This window comes from Camelus ferus, chromosome 13, assembly GCF_009834535.1.
Source record: "Camelus ferus isolate YT-003-E chromosome 13, BCGSAC_Cfer_1.0, whole genome shotgun sequence".
NCBI classification, from domain to species: Eukaryota; Metazoa; Chordata; class Mammalia; order Artiodactyla; family Camelidae; genus Camelus; species Camelus ferus.
Window position 1 is genome coordinate 31,638,632 of NC_045708.1, and position 16,368 is coordinate 31,654,999.

At 58.8% G+C, this 16,368-nt stretch overlaps 3 protein-coding genes across 11 annotated transcripts in view; 2 read left to right on the forward strand and 1 right to left on the reverse strand.

Moving 5' to 3' along the window:
* The first annotated feature begins 98 nt into the window (after nt 1-98).
* Nucleotides 99-10,041, forward strand: B4GALT2 (beta-1,4-galactosyltransferase 2). Its single transcript, XM_032494085.1, has 7 exons — nt 99-525; nt 2,046-2,401; nt 2,598-2,833; nt 5,893-6,083; nt 6,260-6,382; nt 6,497-6,601; nt 9,168-10,041. The coding sequence occupies exons 2-7, from the start codon at nt 2,098-2,100 to the stop codon at nt 9,316-9,318; spliced, it is 1,110 nt and encodes a 369-aa protein (XP_032349976.1). The 5' UTR covers nt 99-525; nt 2,046-2,097; the 3' UTR covers nt 9,319-10,041.
* A 419-nt stretch (nt 10,042-10,460) lies between these two features.
* Nucleotides 10,461-14,376, forward strand: CCDC24 (coiled-coil domain containing 24). Of its 3 annotated transcripts, none has more exons than XM_032494086.1 (9): nt 10,461-10,570; nt 10,794-10,965; nt 11,192-11,367; nt 11,489-11,605; nt 12,303-12,377; nt 12,961-13,015; nt 13,495-13,564; nt 13,649-13,727; nt 13,811-14,376. In XM_032494086.1, the coding sequence occupies exons 2-9, from the start codon at nt 10,840-10,842 to the stop codon at nt 14,046-14,048; spliced, it is 936 nt and encodes a 311-aa protein (XP_032349977.1). In that variant the 5' UTR covers nt 10,461-10,570; nt 10,794-10,839; the 3' UTR covers nt 14,049-14,376. The 3 variants fall into 3 exon arrangements, with proteins under 3 accessions (XP_032349977.1, XP_032349979.1, XP_032349978.1); XM_032494088.1 differs by having other exon boundaries at nt 13,815-14,376; XM_032494087.1 differs by having other exon boundaries at nt 12,306-12,377.
* SLC6A9 (solute carrier family 6 member 9) overlaps nt 14,331-16,368 on the reverse strand; it is a 30,739-nt gene continuing 28,701 nt past the window's right edge. For all 7 annotated transcript variants that reach the window (XM_032494080.1, XM_032494081.1, XM_032494082.1 and 4 more), the window contains 2 exons: nt 15,716-15,886; nt 14,331-15,597 (listed from right to left, as the gene is read on the reverse strand). In XM_032494080.1, coding sequence (XP_032349971.1) covers nt 15,403-15,597; nt 15,716-15,886 — 366 coding nt within the window. In that variant the 3' untranslated portion in view covers nt 14,331-15,402. The remainder of the gene's footprint in view (nt 15,598-15,715; nt 15,887-16,368) is intronic.

Sequence of the window (16,368 nt, forward strand, 5' to 3'; positions counted from 1 at the left end):
GCGCTGCGGGTGCGGGCGCGCTGTAGGCGGGGGCCGCGGGGGCGCGGGTGCGGGCGCGCTGTAGGCGGGGGCCGCGGGGGCGCGCGCGCGGGCGCGCCGGCCGGGCCTGCCCCTCCGAGGAGCCGTAGCGCGGGAGGGAGGCGGCGGCGCTGTGGTCCATCGGTCCGCGGGTCCGTGGGTCTGCCCGGCCGCCCGGCCCCGCCCTGCCCCCCGGGGCGGCTCGGCTCCATGGCCCGCGGCGGCGGCAGGCGGCGGCCCGGGGGCCGCGGGGGCCGCTGACCGGGCGGCGGGAGGCGGCGGGGCCGGGCCATGGGGGACGGAGCCGTCCGCAGCCGCCGGAGCCCGGAACGGAGCCCGGAACGGAGCCCGGAACCCAGCCCGAGCCGGAGCGGCACTCCCTGCTGAGCCCCGAGCGCCCGGTGAGAGCGGGGCGCGCTCAGCCCCCAGCCCGGGGCCCGGAGATTCCAGACCCGGCCCCGCGAGGGGCGCCTGAAGCGCGGCCCCGAGATCCCCGCCCAGGACCCGGTGAGAAGCGCTGGCGGCCAGACCCCGGCCTGGCGTCACCCCACCCTACCCCCATCCCTTGGCTCCCCCGACCTGGGCTCCTCTGCCCGCCCCCAGCCAGCCTCCCTCATTGTCCTCGCTCACCCCGGCCTCGTGGCGTGGGGAGGCGCTCTACTCACGTTACCCTTTGCCTGGGCCCCCGCCCCACATCCTCTCCCCCAATCCACGCCCCCCCTACCCCAGGCTCCACACCCACCCGGTCTTTGCTGCCTCCTAGTCTTGGGGTGCCACGTGCTCAGGCCACTCAGCCTTCCAGCCCCGCCCAAACGCACCTTGCAGCCTGGCCGGTAGCCTGACCCAGAACCGCTGCCCCGGAGGGAGGGGGTGGGAGTGTTTGCACGTGGGTCAGGGTGTTGTGAGCTGCCCAAGGGCCTGTATGTATGGCTGAGTTAAGTCCAGGAGCAGTGGCTTTGTTTATGCGTGTGTGACTCTGTGCATTTCTGTTACTGTCACCCGGGCATGTCTGTGACTGTATGTAGTTCTCTGTATGCAGGCAACTGTAGCTGGGACCGAGGGTGCCTGTGTAGTTGTGTGATACTATGGATCTGTGAGTGAGACTCACCCTGCTCCCTGAAGCAAGCCAGAAACGCTCCTAGGAGCGTTACTGCTGTGTTGGACCCACAGCTAGAGCCAGGACCCAGGCAAGACTCTCTTCTAACATGCTGTCTCCAGGGCCCAAGCGTTCCCCTTTCTGGGAATTAGAACCAGAGGTGCTGGGCAGGCCCTGGGGAGTTCATCCCAATCCTTGAGGTATTAGGGAAGGGGTGTCCCATGCCCCACCCTGTATTTTGACCTCTTGCTCCAGAGGGAAGGGATCCCATAAACATCTTGTTCAAATTTGGGCCGCCTGGATGCTGAGGGCCACTTCCTAACCTGGTCCCAGATGGCCTGACCTGCTTGCCACTGGGAGCTGTCCAACCAAACCACTGTCCACCATGTTCTCAGGAGGACTAAATGAAGCCATGAGTACAAAGCACTCTAGCATGGTAGGTACTCGGTAAATGGTCTCCCTTCCCCAGGTCTTGAGTCCTGGGTTGAGGATGCTGGCCTATGGGATGTTTGTTCTCTGGGGCACAGAGAACACTTGTGGATCTGTAGGTAAACGTGTTTCCGTGTTCATGTATGAACCAGTGTGATCAGAGGTCACATGTCCATGTTCCTGGGCATCCACGGGGGCATGTGTGAAGTTGTGCCGTGAGGACACATACCTGAGTGTGAGGGTGCACGAGGCTGTACTTGTGTGTGTGTGTGAGTGAGGACAAGGAAGGTAGGCATGTGTGGGTTAGTGCTCAGGTGTATACAGGTGTTTGAGTAGTGAGTTGCCAGGGAGTGTGTCATGTGTGTGTTTGTTGTAAGTCTGTGAGTGTCAAAGCATGAGGATGTGGGTCTGAGAGTATGAACAGTGGGCAAGAGGTAGGTGGGTGGCCTTGCCCCCTCCAGTCCTGACCTGCTGGGTCTGTTTCTCTCCTACCCCTGCCCAGGCCGGCGGCCGGATGCCCGGGCCCATTGGGCGGGCCGGTGGCCGCCTGCGGGATGAGCAGACTGCTGGGGGGGACGCTGGAGCGCGTCTGCAAGGCCGTGCTCCTTCTCTGCCTGCTGCACTTCCTTGTGGCCGTCATCCTCTACTTTGACGTCTACGCCCAGCACTTGGCCTTCTTCAGCCGCTTCAGTGTGCGCGGCCCCACCCGTGCCCTCCACCCAGTTGCCAGCAGCAGCACCAACTGCTCTCGGCCTAACACCACTGTCCCCAGCTCCGGGCTTCCTGAGGCTCCCAGCGCCCGGCCAGGCCCCACGGCTCCTGTCCTGCCACCCTGTCCTGACTCGCCACCTGGTCTTGGTGAGCCTGCAGGGTGGGGCTCACCTCCAGGGTTGGGCAGAGGATGGGGGACTGGAGTCTTGCTCAGGGTGGGGTGGGGGTGCCAAGGGTCCAGGTGTGTTGGAAGAGGGCTATTTCAGGGGCTCACTTGCCCACCCCAGGCAGAGGGAGAGGGCTTGGCGTCCCTGGGTTCTGATGAAGTCCTAATCCCCTGTAGTGGGCCGACTGCTGATTGAGTTCACCTCACCCATGCCACTGGAGCGGGTGCAGAGGGAGAACCCTGGCGTGCTCCTGGGTGGCCGCTACACACCGCCCGACTGCACACCTGCCCAGACCGTGGCGGTCATCATCCCCTTTCGACACCGGGAGCACCACCTACGCTACTGGCTCCACTACCTGCACCCCATCCTCAGGCGACAGCGGCTGCACTACGGCATCTACGTCATCAACCAGGTGTGCTGCCTGTGGCCCCCAGGCTGGCCCCTAGCCACCAGGGAACCTGCGCGCCCCTGTGGGTGCAGGGCCCACATGCCTGTTGGTGCATCCATGGGGTCAGGGGCATTTGTGGGTGCTTATCTGCCTGTGTTCATGTAGACATGTGAATGTACTTGTGGGGGTACGTGTCGGTCAGGGCGTGTGGAGGCAGGTTTGCTTGTGCATTAAGGGAAGTACATCTGTGTGAATGTTGGTGTGCACACTGCCAGGTGTGTGTGTAGCCTCAGTGGAGATGGGAGCCATTGTCCACCCTTGGTAAGCTCCACCCCATGGTGGTAGCGGCTTTGGGTGTGCTGGCTATGGGATGTTGAGGGCCTGAGTAGAGGGAGAGTTAGACCCTGAAAGAGGGATCAAGTCTGCCTTAGGCCCAAGTGCAGAGCAGAGCTGAGGTCCAGGAATTCAGCTTGGCCTCTGAGCCCTGCCACGGGCCTGGCTGGGGCTGGCTGCCGGGGCCTGGAAAGGATCTAAGACAGGCCCTCCTCCCCACAGAGAATTCCCAGACTTGAACTTGGATCCCTTGAGACTCCAGAATGATAATGTGTGACTGGAGTTGGAGCAGGTGGCTGTGGGGCCACCAAGGGGCCTGGGCCAGCCCTGGGGTGGGGAAGTATTGATTGAGAAGGGTCTTGAGGGATGAACAGGCATCAGCCGGTGGAGTGACTTGGGGGGGCAAGCATTACCAGCAGAGGGACCTGGAGACCCCAAGCCCAACAAGAGAACTGGGCTTATGTGTTGGGGAACTGTTGGCTGAGGGGTGGGGTCCAATATGTAAGGTGGGTAGCAGAGGTGAGGTTGGAGTTGCCGGTGGAGACAAAATCCAGAAAGGTCTTAGGAGGCATCTTAAACAGCTGAATTCTAGCCTGAAAGTGGTGTTTCCAGCCTAAAAGTCATGGGGCACCATTGTAAGGTTTTAAGGAGAAAATGATGTGTACGTTTACTTACTAGACAGATTGCATGTGGGGAATGGGATGGAAGGGGAGCCTCAAGGAAGGGGGTCCAGTTGGGAAGAGGCTGCGATCGATGTTCAGGAAAGAAATGGTGAACACGAGCTGGGCAGTAGTCATGCGGGTAAGGGGAGCGATTTATGCAAATAGTGGAGAGTAAGGGAAAGAGACGTGGGACACCTCGCGGGGTTCCATCCTGACTGTTCTGTGTGTGGATGGCTGCGCCTGTGAGCGGGATGGGAACACAGGATCAGGCCGGGTCTCGGGGAGAGTGAGACTGAATTTTTTTTCCCATGTGATGAATTTAAGTGCCCAGGGGAAGTATCACAGGAAGGTTTAGCAGGCAGTCGGACAAGTGAGTCAACCTCAGAGTGAGGTCTAAGGTGGAGAGAAGGATCTGGGAGCCATGAGTATGTAGATGGTCCCCAAACCAGCAATGTCCGACCTGCCCTGGGGGCCTGGGAGCTGAGAGGAGAAAGCCAGCACAAGGGACCGGGGTGGGGATGGGGGGTGCAGGGAGAGACTGCTGTAGAGTCTGCGAAGGTTGGCCAGAAAGGTTCGAGGAGACCTGAGGGAGCATGGTGTCCCAGAAGCCCAGGAATAAGTGTTGAGAAGGAAGCGTAGCAGCTGCGTGAGCGCTGCCTGGGGGAGGAAGGAAGGATGTGGACCCAGAAGCGTCCAGTGGATTTAGCAACAAGGTGGGCCCAGCGAGAGCCATTTCAGGGGCATGGTGGGGGCGGGAGCAGATTGCAGTGGGTTGCAGAAGGAATCAGATTTGACAAAATGGAAGTAGCCAATTGGAGACAACTCTATTAAAAAAAAAAAAAAAAACCCTCTGTGGAGAAGGGAAGGCAAAAGGTAGGGCCATGCTAGAGGGAGGGTTTTCTTGGGATGGAAGAGACTTGAGCATGTTTATAGGCCCTGTGGGAGGGTTCCTGGGTGGTGAGAGAGGTTAAGGAATGCTGATGAGCTGGGGAGAATGGACAGTTATTCCAAGGGCTGGTGCAAGAGAAGGTTCAGGGGAAGGAGGAGAGAGAGAAGGTGAAGCTGAGCCCTTCAGGGTCCAGGGTAGCAGCACCCCCTCGCACCCAGGCTGGCTGGTGGAGAGCAGGAGCTACCATTCCTCCTCTCCTTCCAGTAGGTCCCACTTGAAGACCCCCCTCACCAGGAGCCTCTCTGGTTCTAGCCTGGAGATCATGGGTTGGGGCTGGGGGCTCAGGGGCCAGCTCCTTCCATGGAAAACTCCTTGCACTGGAGGCCAGCCTCAAGGAGACCTGGCCCTGCAGCCCCATTTCCAGGGGACTCCAAAATCACCATGCTTGTCATCTTTTGGGGGAGATGAATGAAGCCCGGTCCTGTCCTGGTCTCAGAGGCTGCCCAGGGGGTTGGATGTGGATCCACGTGAGCCGGAGTGACAGGTGGCCAGGGTTTAGTGGCTCAGTCCCCATGGTCTCTGGATTTTAGACGCTGGTCACTTGGGGGCATGCTTTTTTCATCTCACTTAGGGATGGTGCTCAGGGCCACTCACCTCTAGGATCCTCACTGGCACGAAGAAGATGCCTGGCACCAAGGACAGGGCCTCAGGGCATGTTTGAATGAATGAATGAAACAGGAGTTCTAAGTTATAAGAGTCTGAATGGACCCTGGTATAACTGAAGCCCATAGGAGAGAATGAGTATTTATACTGGGGTAGGGAGGTATGGTCAGGGAGGCCTTTCCAGACATGAGTTGGACAAGCAGAGAAAGAGCATTCCAGGCGGAGGGAACTGCTGACACCAAGGCCTGGAGGCAAGAAAGAGTCTGGCGTGCCCTGGGGTTGCAGAGGAATGTAGTATAGCAGGGCCTTGGGGTCTGAGGGCAGTGGCCAGAGAGGAGACAGGAGCCAAATCATGAAAAGCTGGGGAAGGCCAGGTCCAGGATGAGGAGCTGGACTTGATCCCAAGAGTCTGGAGGAGCGATGATGGGGTGGATGGGATAGTGCTAGGCCCCAGGGACTGCTCTAGACAGTGGTAAAGTGGCAGGTGCCTGCCAGTCTCAGGCCTAGAGCTGACCTGTCCCCTCCACCAACCCCAGCACGGTGAGGACACCTTCAACCGGGCCAAGCTGCTCAATGTGGGTTTCCTAGAGGCACTGAAGGAGGATGCCACCTACGACTGCTTCATCTTCAGTGACGTGGACCTGGTCCCCATGGATGACCGCAACCTGTACCGCTGTGGCGATCAGCCTCGCCACTTCGCCGTTGCCATGGACAAGTTCGGCTTCCGGTGAGGGCTCCCTTCTTGGCTGGACTCAGGCCTCCCCGCCTCACCGTCCCGCTGCCTCCACCCCACCTGGCTGGGAGCCAGGGCCTCCCTTGCTGCTGGGACCCCCTGTCTCTGGACCTCCATCCCTCCTGGATTCACCTCAGGCCCCTCACTGACGCCTGACTTCTGTGCCCCAGGCTGCCCTACGCTGGCTACTTTGGAGGCGTGTCAGGCCTGAGTAAAGCCCAGTTCCTGAGAATCAACGGCTTCCCCAACGAGTACTGGGGCTGGGGTGGTGAGGATGACGACATCTTCAACCGGTGAGCAGGGACGGGCTGGGGCCTAGACTGGGTGTGCGAGAGTGGGTGGCGTAGACTGGGTGGGGCCCTTTGCCCTTCCTGGTGCCTGCTCAGCCCATCTGTCCCCGTCCCCAGGATCTCCCTGACTGGGATGAAGATCTCGCGCCCAGACATCCGCATAGGCCGCTACCGCATGATCAAGCACGACCGGGACAAGCATAACGAGCCCAACCCTCAGAGGTGACCCCCAGCGCCCCTGACCCCAACCCACCCTTACTGCATAGAGGTGATGCCCTAGTGCCACTGACCCCCTGAGGTGATCCCAAGGCCCCTGACCCTTGACTCCTAGAGATGACTCCCGGCGCCCCGATCCCTGTTCCCCAGTCCCCAGCTCAGCCTCACCCCAGCCGACTCTCTCCCCTGGCCTGACTCCTAAAAAGAACTAAAATTTAAGGGCAGGGCTTAAATCATCATTGAGTAGATTGCATTCCTCTCGGTGCCCCCACAGACCTCACTTGTGCCAGAGCAGATAGGATGAGAGACTGTGGGCACTGGGCACAATTCCTGGGCCTGGGGACCCAACAAAGGTGGCTTGGGCAGTATGGGGCAGGAATGGAAAGACATTGCTGAGCCGTCTGAGATTGGAGTAGGCGGTTCCTTTCTGAGGAGGAAGCAACACTGGGTGTCTGGTGCCGGCTGGGAGAATGCCTGGGAGGGCACGTGACATTAGATGGGGTGAGGGGGCCCAGAGCAGTCATACCCAATCTCTGTTGGATAGCCCACATGAAGTTCATTCTAAGGAGGAAGGCAGGCTGCTACAGCACAAGGTGATCAGGGCAAGGTGCTGTCCTGACAAAAGGGAGTGATGGTGGGAGGCTTCCTGGAGGAGGTGATGGTCAATGGGGGTTTGAAAAGAGTTATTTATTCTGCAGATATTTGTCATACACCTACCTTGGGCACAGTGCTATATTCACCAGGCTGATGGGGGAGGCCAGTTTGGATAAAAGGAATAGTGTGTGTGGGAGTCTGGAATGTAAACGTCCATTGTATGTGCTGAGAGTCTGAAACTCTTTGGTATTACAGTCTGAAGGCTGGGAGGGATGGGAGAAGGGTCCATACTGATCCCAGACTGGGAGTTTCACTTTTGTCCAGGGGTGCTGAGGAGTCATGGGAGGGCTTTCAGTGGGGAAGGGGCATGATAATGAGATTTGCATTTAGAAGGATCACTCTTTGAGTTTGAAGAAGGTGAAGGGCTGGCAGGGCTGCTGGGTGGACCAGGAGGAAGCAGATTGAGCCCGAAGGAATCGATGGAGCCCAGGGGGTATGCTGGCTATGAGGCTGCTGTGCCTCCACTGGAACAGGAGGGATGTTCTGCTCTGGAGCCAGGGCGTAAGAGTGTGGAGGGAGGCAGTAGCACTATGGGAGGTTGATATTTGGCAGAAGCAGGAAGCACCTGGTGTCCAGGGAGTTGATGAAAAAGCAGTTCGGATGAAAACTGTGGTGAGCATGGCAGGGTCGACAGGCTGGGATAAGAGGGGCTTCAGGGCATCTGAGGGGGAGAGCTCAGTGTTGGTCTGGCTCTGGAGAGGGATCTGAACTCAGCTCAGAAGGACTGGGAGGATCAAAACGGTTGGGATGAGGGTGGGAGTGGAGCTCTGGAAGCACATGCCGGGAGCCATGCTCCCGTTTCGGGAATAGGGCGTCTAGGTGCCATCCTCAGTGATGTCTGCTTTTGCCTGGGGAAGTGGCAAGCTAGCAAGATGTCTCTGGCTTAAGGAACTCTGTGGATGCTGGTTTCATCTACCTAGTTGCTTTTGCCTCAAATCTAGGAGTTCTCCTGGGTTCTTCTTTCCCTCACTGTGTATGTCCACACCATCAGCAGCTCAATCAGTGCCACTCCCCAAACATATATGAGCTTGTCCGCTTGTCCCTTTTCTTCTGCCCTAGTGCAGCCTCTGTCATCTTGCCCGGCTGGTTTCCCATCTTCCCTCTTCAGTAGTTCATGTTCTCTGTCCCTCCCTTCTCCCAAACTGGGCTAAAAATCCTTCAGTGTCTTCTCACTCACAGAATAAAAAAACTGCGTCCTCTGACTTACAGAGGCCTGTCCATATACGCTCTAACCACCAAGCTAATCTTAATCTGTTTTTCGCCTTGGCCCATTAAGCTCTGGCCACTCAGCTGTGCAAATTCTCATTTCCAGTTTAGGGTCAGCATATACTGTTACCTCTGCCTGGAATGCTCTTCCCCTGCTGTCAGCTTGATTGTCCCATACTTACCCCTTCCATGGCAATCACTTCTCCTGTCTTCTTTAGCACTCCGATGTGTTCCTTGTGTGTTACCTGTCCATTACCACTGTTTCTTAGTGGAACAGTCTTGCCGTGAGAGGAAAGACTTTGCTGTCCTGTTCATGGCTGTGTCCCTGGTGCTTAGAGTAGGCTGACACATAAATAGATGGTGACGGGGTGACTGAAGGATGAGGAACAGAGAAGGTGGCACAGAGAGTAAAGATAATGCATCTGATAAAGACATGTTGCATTTGAGGTGCTGGTAGAGTGCCCCATGTCTGGATCTGAGATGAGAGAAAGATTGGTGAGGGTGTCATGATTCTGGACTCAAGGGGGTGAGCTCTTTGTTGTGAGGGTAGATACAAGACCCAAAGGGCTCCAGGCAGGTGGAGGGTGGAGAGGGTGGCAAGGAGAACCAAGTCACCCCTGGAAGAAGCCAGGATGGCATGAGCCTTGGCCGCAGTGATCTCTATTGGGTTTGATGGTGAGCCCTGATCTGGATCCACTTCCATCCTATCTAGGTTTACCAAGATTCAGAACACGAAGCTGACCATGAAGCGGGACGGCATTGGGTCAGTGCGGTACCAGGTTTTGGAGGTGTCTCGGCAACCGCTCTTCACCAATATCACAGTGGACATTGGGCGGCCACCATCATGGCCCCCTCGGGGCTGACGCTAATGGACAAAGGCTTCCAGTGCCAAGGATTGCCTGCCAGAGGACTGACCTACAGCCTGGCTGGCGGCTGCCCTGTGGGGGATCCCCCAGGACTGAGACTGTGGGCTCTGTTTTCTGAGGGTCTTTAGGAGGCCCCCAGCTGCACCTGGAAGTTTCAGAACCTACTTTGGGGGGCTTCCATCCTGGGCAAGCCCCTCAAGTGTGGCCCTCTATGGGGTCAACCCTTCTTCCTGCTCCTCCCTCCCCAGTCCAGCCCCACCTCACTGTCAGGGTTGGGCCAGCCCCTGCACTGCCTCACCGAGTGGCCTGGGCCAGGTCACTCCACCTCTCTGTGCCTCAGTTTCCCCCCCTTGAGTCCCCTAGGGCCTGGTAGAGTGGGAGGTATGACTAGGGGCAATGTTGCTTCCAGGGGGAATTCTCAGACCTGGGGATCCCCCACGCTCCCAGGGGAGGGGAAACCTTTTTCATTCAACATTGTAGGGCAAACTCCAGTGCGCCCCCTGCTGAGGAGCAGCCCCAGGAGGGGACCAGAGGGGGTGCTGTGTCGCTGCCTGGGATCTTGGGGTTGGGCTTTGCATGGGGGCGGGTGGGGCTTGGATCAGTCAATCTGGTTCCCGCCTCCCCCTCTCAGAGAGAAGGCAGCAGCCCCAGGGCCGGCTCGTGTATGTACATTGCACAGAAACTTGTGTGGGTGCTTTAGTAAAAAACGTGAATGGAGCAGCCCCTTGTCTGTTGTTGATGGGATCTGGATCCCTAAACCCAGGCTCAGAGTGTGTTGTAGGAGAGCGCCTGGCCCTACCTATGGGTCTGCCCCGGACTGTTCTAGTTCCCCAGGCCTCTTCAAGCGCAGCCTTTCGCTAGACTTCCGCGGGCTGGACCGCGGAAAAGTTTACCCTGCCGCTGCCTCCGGGCCAGAAGAGGCAGGGAAGTAATAAACCTAGTGGACTCAGATTTCATGGTTCTTTCACCTGCCCTGAAGCCGAAAAGTGCTTGGGGTCAGGGCGGTGGGGATGGTTGGGACTCCAAAACCACCTAGCACGGCTGTGAGGGTCGACTCCGCGAGCGCGCGTCGCTCTCCAGACTCGGAGTGGGCGGGGGCGGGGCCCTCTGGGGGCGTGGCCTGGGTAGCGGCCCTGTTTCCCGGGTGATGGCTGCGCGGAAGCGGCAGGGTTAGGGCCCAGGCCTCCGCTGCCCGGTTCCTGGGGCCGCGACCAGGAACCTCAGCCTGCGGGAGTCAGCCAGGAGCGAGGTAGGAAAGACAGCCCCGAGAGACCGGCGGCTCTGGACCAGGCAACTCCAGCCGTGGGGACTGGTGGCAGAACGGGGATGGGGCTTGGGAGAGGCCGGCCCACGTGACAGCCTGCGGGCGTGGCCCGTGAGGCCAGGAAGGGGCGGGAAGTGAGCGGGCGTGCCCGGTCCTGGGCAATCCGCGGTCTCCCAGTAACCCGGCCCTCCGACCTGATGTCTCACAGGTCCAAGCCTGGGGCCGCGCATCGGCGGGCGGCGGCCCGGCAGGCCATGTCTGAGGACTCCCCGTCGCTGTGGGAGCTGGTGGAGGAGCACGTTCCGCTCCCGGAGCAGCCCGAAGTAAAGAGAATTCTAGGGGAGACGGCAGTGGACCTGAGCCTGGAGCTGCGGGCAGAGGTGGGGCGTGGGAAGGTGGGCACCACCTTGGCCTGTCCTACGACTCGGCTAATTTCCCCACCCCCTCCGGGTCCGTGACCCTGCCCGGTAACTCTCGAGGTCTGGTCTGATCTCACTGTCCGACCAACCATCTCCAGTTTAACTCTGCCCTGCCCCTCACTCCCCAGGTCCCCTCACTCCCCTCACTTACCTCCGCAGTCGCAAGGTGTCCCAGCTCTCTTTGCAGGTGGTGATGCTACGATCACTGCTCCGAGAGGCTCGATCCTCCCAAGCCCCTGGCTCCCGCCCCACCTTTCACCCTTCCTCCCTTCTGGCACCGCCGCCCCTTCTAAGAGATCTCGTGCGCCGGGAACTGCGGCAGCTGCTCCAAGGTCTCCGCCAGAAGGCCATCTGTGAGGGCAGGTGGGCGCCTCAGACCAGAACTCAAGTGGGCTAGCCCTGCATCTGACAAGGAGCCAGAGTCGCCTTTCCTTTGGTTCCCGGGAAGAAGCCCCTGAGTTTCCTTTGTACGCTCCTTCCACAGGGACCAGACCCAGGCTTGGGCCCAGTATAGCCCCAGGATCCTGCGCTTTGCCTTGGAAGAGCCCAGGTGTGATTTGCCAGAACAGGAAATATTCCAGATGAGGGCTGGTGAATCCAGGTAAAGTGGTAGGAAAGGAGGGATCTGTCCCTGCTTGGCAGAGGGCCCCAGCAAACTGGTGGGTCCTGCCTGGCTGCATGGAGGAGCTCCTGGTCTGGGTCTGGACATTTCCACAGACACTTGTGGTAGGAATCAGCCCATGAGGGCTGCAGAAGCCCAAGAGACACGTGTGAAGCCTGGGAGCTTGGTTTGAGCTGAGTCTTAGAGTCTGAGGAACAGACTTCCGGACAGATAAAGCAAGAAGAGCTTTTCAGGAAGAGGGAACACCATATACAGACATGGGTGGAAGGTTTCACCCAGTGGTCAGTTGTTCCTCAGGCTTTGAGAACAGGATTAAGGGCTGGACTGGAAAGGGCTGGGGGCTGAATGAGATAAATGAGCAGGAACACGTTAAGTGAACGGCAGCAACTTATTTCTAATTCTTACACATCCTTATGAAATGGGTGATGTCCCCATTTTGCAAATGAGGAAACTAAAACTCAGAAAGGATAATCGATTTGCCACACACACAGTGAAGCCACACACAGTGAAGGGTGGCAAAGCCCATTTGCAAACCCAGGCTCCAGAACTCCTCTTTGTATGGTATTATGTTGCCTTCGTGAGTAAAGACACAAAATTCTCTAGGAGAAATGGCTTTTGTGTACTGAAGGCCTGGAGTGAAACAACATGGTAAAGTAATGTTGACTTCATCTGCCAGCAGCTGTCCCAGAGACCTCAGCATCATCGACCAACTGAATGTGTACAACATTGACCAGGTGGCCAGACACCTGCGGTGAGGCCCCTGAGTGTATGCACTGGGGATGGAGACCGGGCGGATGGGATGGGGGATGGACCGTAATACTCTGGGAGTATGAGAGAAAGGAGGCAGCACACCTGGTGGGGAGACCGGGAGAATGGGGCTGAGAAGTGGAAGGGGCAGGCTTTGCAGGGCTGGTGAGGTTGCTGCCAGGAAGTAGCCAAGAACAGATGCCAGCAGGGGCTGTGTTCTGGGGACTTTTATCTTGAGAGGATGATGGAGAGATAGACCACAGAAGAGTTTTTAAGCAGGGGAAGGTCTATGCTGTGGGAAAGAATGAAGGCAGGAGGACTCGCTGGCCCAGGGCACTTATGCAGAAGAGAGAATTGTGCCCGCTGGGGTGGGTGCTGGGAGGAAGGCAAGGAGAGGACACTTCTCACCCAGGAAGAGGCTGGCAGGGGCTGCAAGGCTGTGCTGGGGTAGCGGAGGGAAAGGTGGGCTGAGAAAGGAGGGGCCTGGAAGGGCTCCTGGTGAGGCTGGAAGTTGGCATGTGTGGAGGGCGCAGCTGAGACCTGGGCCAGCAACGCTGCTGCTGGTGCCATGCTCCCTCGTGTCCCAGGGCCCTGCTGGAGGAGGAGTGTCGTATGTTGGAGAGGGAGATTCCCATCCTTCAGGTAAGCTGCAGCCCTGGGCCTCCTCGCCCCCAGAGCCTTTCTGCCATCTCTCACCTGGTGTGTGATATCCACATGCGTGTGTGTGCGCGCGCGCGTGTACGTGCATGCAAAGTTTGTGCGAGTCCTGTGGCCGTTTCATCATGTATGCACACTTCCCAAGAGTATGAATCCAGAAGCCCAAGGTTCTCATTGAGCCCCTAAATGCAAGGCCAGCACTTTTAGATTAGCCTGCTGGATTTGCCCTGGGTCTTTTGCAGCCTTCTCTGGGTCCAGGCCTGCCACCTACTGGCCAAACCTGGCTTCTCAGGGAGGCTGGCGTTACCCTGGGCCGCCCTCAGGTGGTTGGGATGAGGAGCCTGCATGGGCTGGTTTCTGGGCTCTGCCCCAGGGATCTTGGCCTCTGCATCCTGCCCTGCCCCCCCCCCACGTCCCCCCCCCCCCGCCATCAGGTCGGGGCACTGAGCTGGCTTTTCCTGCAGCGCTGCCTGGAAGGGGAGTACACAGGGGCACCCCAGCCCTCCGAGGCAACCCTAGAGCCCACCCTGGCAGGTGAGGACCCTGAGCAGGCCCCTGTCCTTGCCCCACTCCTGTACACATGCCAGAAGAGCTGTCTCAGACAGACCTCTCCTCCAGAGCTAAAGGAACAGAAGGCAGCCATGCAACGAGCTCTGCAGTCACCTCCGAGGCCCTCCCCGGTCTCCCCCAGCCACAGGTAAACCAGAGCAGATGAACTGCTGGACGGGGCGGGCTAAGGGTCAGGCCATGGCCCCCTCACAGCTACTCCCTCCTGTCCAGGCAGTGGCCCTTGGGGTCCTCCAGCCAGGGTCTCAGACCCTTGCCTTGCCTCCGTGGGGCTGCTGGAGTTTGGACCAGGCCTCTCCAGTGCTGCCTGCCTGTTCCTCCTCTGGAGTGCTGCCCCAAGCCCCGAGGTCCGGCTGCCACCTGCCGCTGGGGGCGGAAGCTTCAGTGCAGCCCCAGGAAAAGGCTAATGTCCACTCCAATGTCTAGCTCAACACCCCAGACCCCAACCTGAAGGGTCAGTCAGGAAAGAGGCTTCAGCTTCTGCTGGCATTCGCCCCATCTGCTGCTGCCACCTCTCAGCTGCTGTGAGCCAGCCCACTTCAGATCTGGTCTTGGATCAGCCCTCAGCAGGATCCCGAGGCTGTCTGTCACCCCGCCCCCTCACCAGGTCTGACCATCATAGCCTTTGGCCTGTCTCCTCCCAGGCATCCCTCAAAGGCCTGGTGGGAAGAGGTCTCATCTCAGCCCTGACTCTTATTCCCCTGGGGGAACCCAGATAAAGCACAGCAGCTGCTCAGAGACAGGAATAGAAATTTCATTAAAATCTATGGACTTTAAAATCCTAGTGGTGCACGGATGGGCAAGGTGGGCGGCGCACCGTTATTGCTACAGAGGATTAGAGGTGGCTCTTCTGGGGCTGTCACAGCACAGAGGGGCACAGAGGACAGACAGACACTGCAGGGCTTGGGGGAAGGAGCTCTGGCTCCAGAGAGGAGGTGGGGCACATGGGCTGGGGCCATTTGGCACATTAACAAGGGCAGCCCAGTTTGGAAAGACTGGGCCTTTAGCCTGGTGGAGTGAGGGCAAGGGGGTGTCAGGTAGGGTCCCCTTCCCCAGGGCTCCAGGCTCCAACCTCCTGCTGAGCATCACCCACCCCTACCCCCCAGGAATGAGTGCTTTGGGCAGGCTGTGGGGTCATGGGCCTCTGCTGGCTGGCAGGAGATGCAGAAAGCCCAGAGCAGCCGAGTGAGGTGCAGGCAGGCCCGGAAGACGGATGGGGCCTGAGGCCAGGGGCAAGGGGTGGCAACCACAGATAAGACAGTTTTTACAAAAATAATTACACAGACAAATGGCTGGGCAGCACAGACTGACACGTAACACTGCACAGCCCCCTGGCCCCTTACCCTGCCCCCAGGAAGGAAGATCCAAATTGGCCTGGGTAGAGGCGGGGGTCTGCTCTGAGGGCAGGAACACTGGTCAGGAGGCTGAAGGCTCAAGGAAAGGGACAGGTAGGGGGCCCACCCAGAACCTCAGCTCAGGGCAAAATGTGAGGGCATCGGAGGCCACGTAAAGCCCCACAGGTCTCTGGGGACCTGGCCTGAGATTTCCCCCCCTTCAAAGTGCTTTGGGCTCCCCCCAGCAACCCTCCCATTGCCCACACCCCCCAGCTGCCATCTTGGCATCCAAGGACCTGTAAACACTAGGGACACGAGCACGAATGACCGCGCTAGCAGTGGTGGCCAAGGTGACAGGAACCACCCTGGCCAGGGCATTGTGGGGGCAGGCGGTGACACTTGTCCACTGCCTCCCCAGTCTCTGTGGTGGTAGCACAGGGCGGGGGTAGGGCACTCCCCCGGCAGCTGTGCTCATATCCGGGAGTCCTGCAGGCGGCTGGAGCCATTACTGCCCACCATGGGGATCTGGGCCTTGTCCGGGTGCAGCGGCTGGACCTCAAGCCCATCTTCAGGAGACGGCGGAATGGTGGGGGCGTAGCGCCCAGTTCGATGCTCCAGGAGGGCAGGGCCCCAGTCTCTGCTTGGCTTTGTGGCATTTTTCAAACGCTGCAGGAGAGGCAGAGGTGTGGGATACGGTCAGGCAGGGCTCATCAGAAGGGAACCCTTAAGCCCCATCCTTCCACCCACTCCTTTGACTTGGCTGCCCCCTGCCCTGACACCTCACCTGGAGGAGTGTATCCCCTTCTGTGCGGCAGAGCTGGACCAGGGCGTAGAGTGGAATGCAAATGACAGAGGACAGAGCCATGAGGAAGCCGATGGCCACGGCCCAGCCTGGATACTGGTAGTGGTTGTAGGTGATTGGCTGGTACTGGATCACCGTGAAGATGAGAATGAACTGCAAAGAGGAAGGGATGGGAGCGGGGCATGAGTCCTGCCCAGCCCCACGCAGGTCTCGGGCCTCCTATGAGCACCCCTCCCCTTCCTCTCCCAAACCAGAAAGAGGCATTTGGGGGAGTGTAGGGGGGTGATGTCAACGTTTGGAAAGTGGAAGAAGTTGATGAAACCTGGGTAAGATTCCTGAACCAGCCAGGAAACCATGCAGCTGCTGTGGCCTCAGGAAGGCAGTCAATTCTGCTCAAAGACTCGCAATGCCGCCCCACTGCCTACTGAAGTAAGGCCAAACCCTTGGCCTTTAGGGCTTTCTCCACCTCACATTGAGACGTCAGCTTATCTTTCTGGTCCCATTACCCTGTCTCAATGTCTGAGCTATAGCCGGCATTTTCCACCCTCTTCATTTACTATGGAGAGTCCGCTGCATCACCCTCTGCCAAACCTTAGGCAAATGCCACCTCCTTCAAGAAGCCTCTACTGATTTCC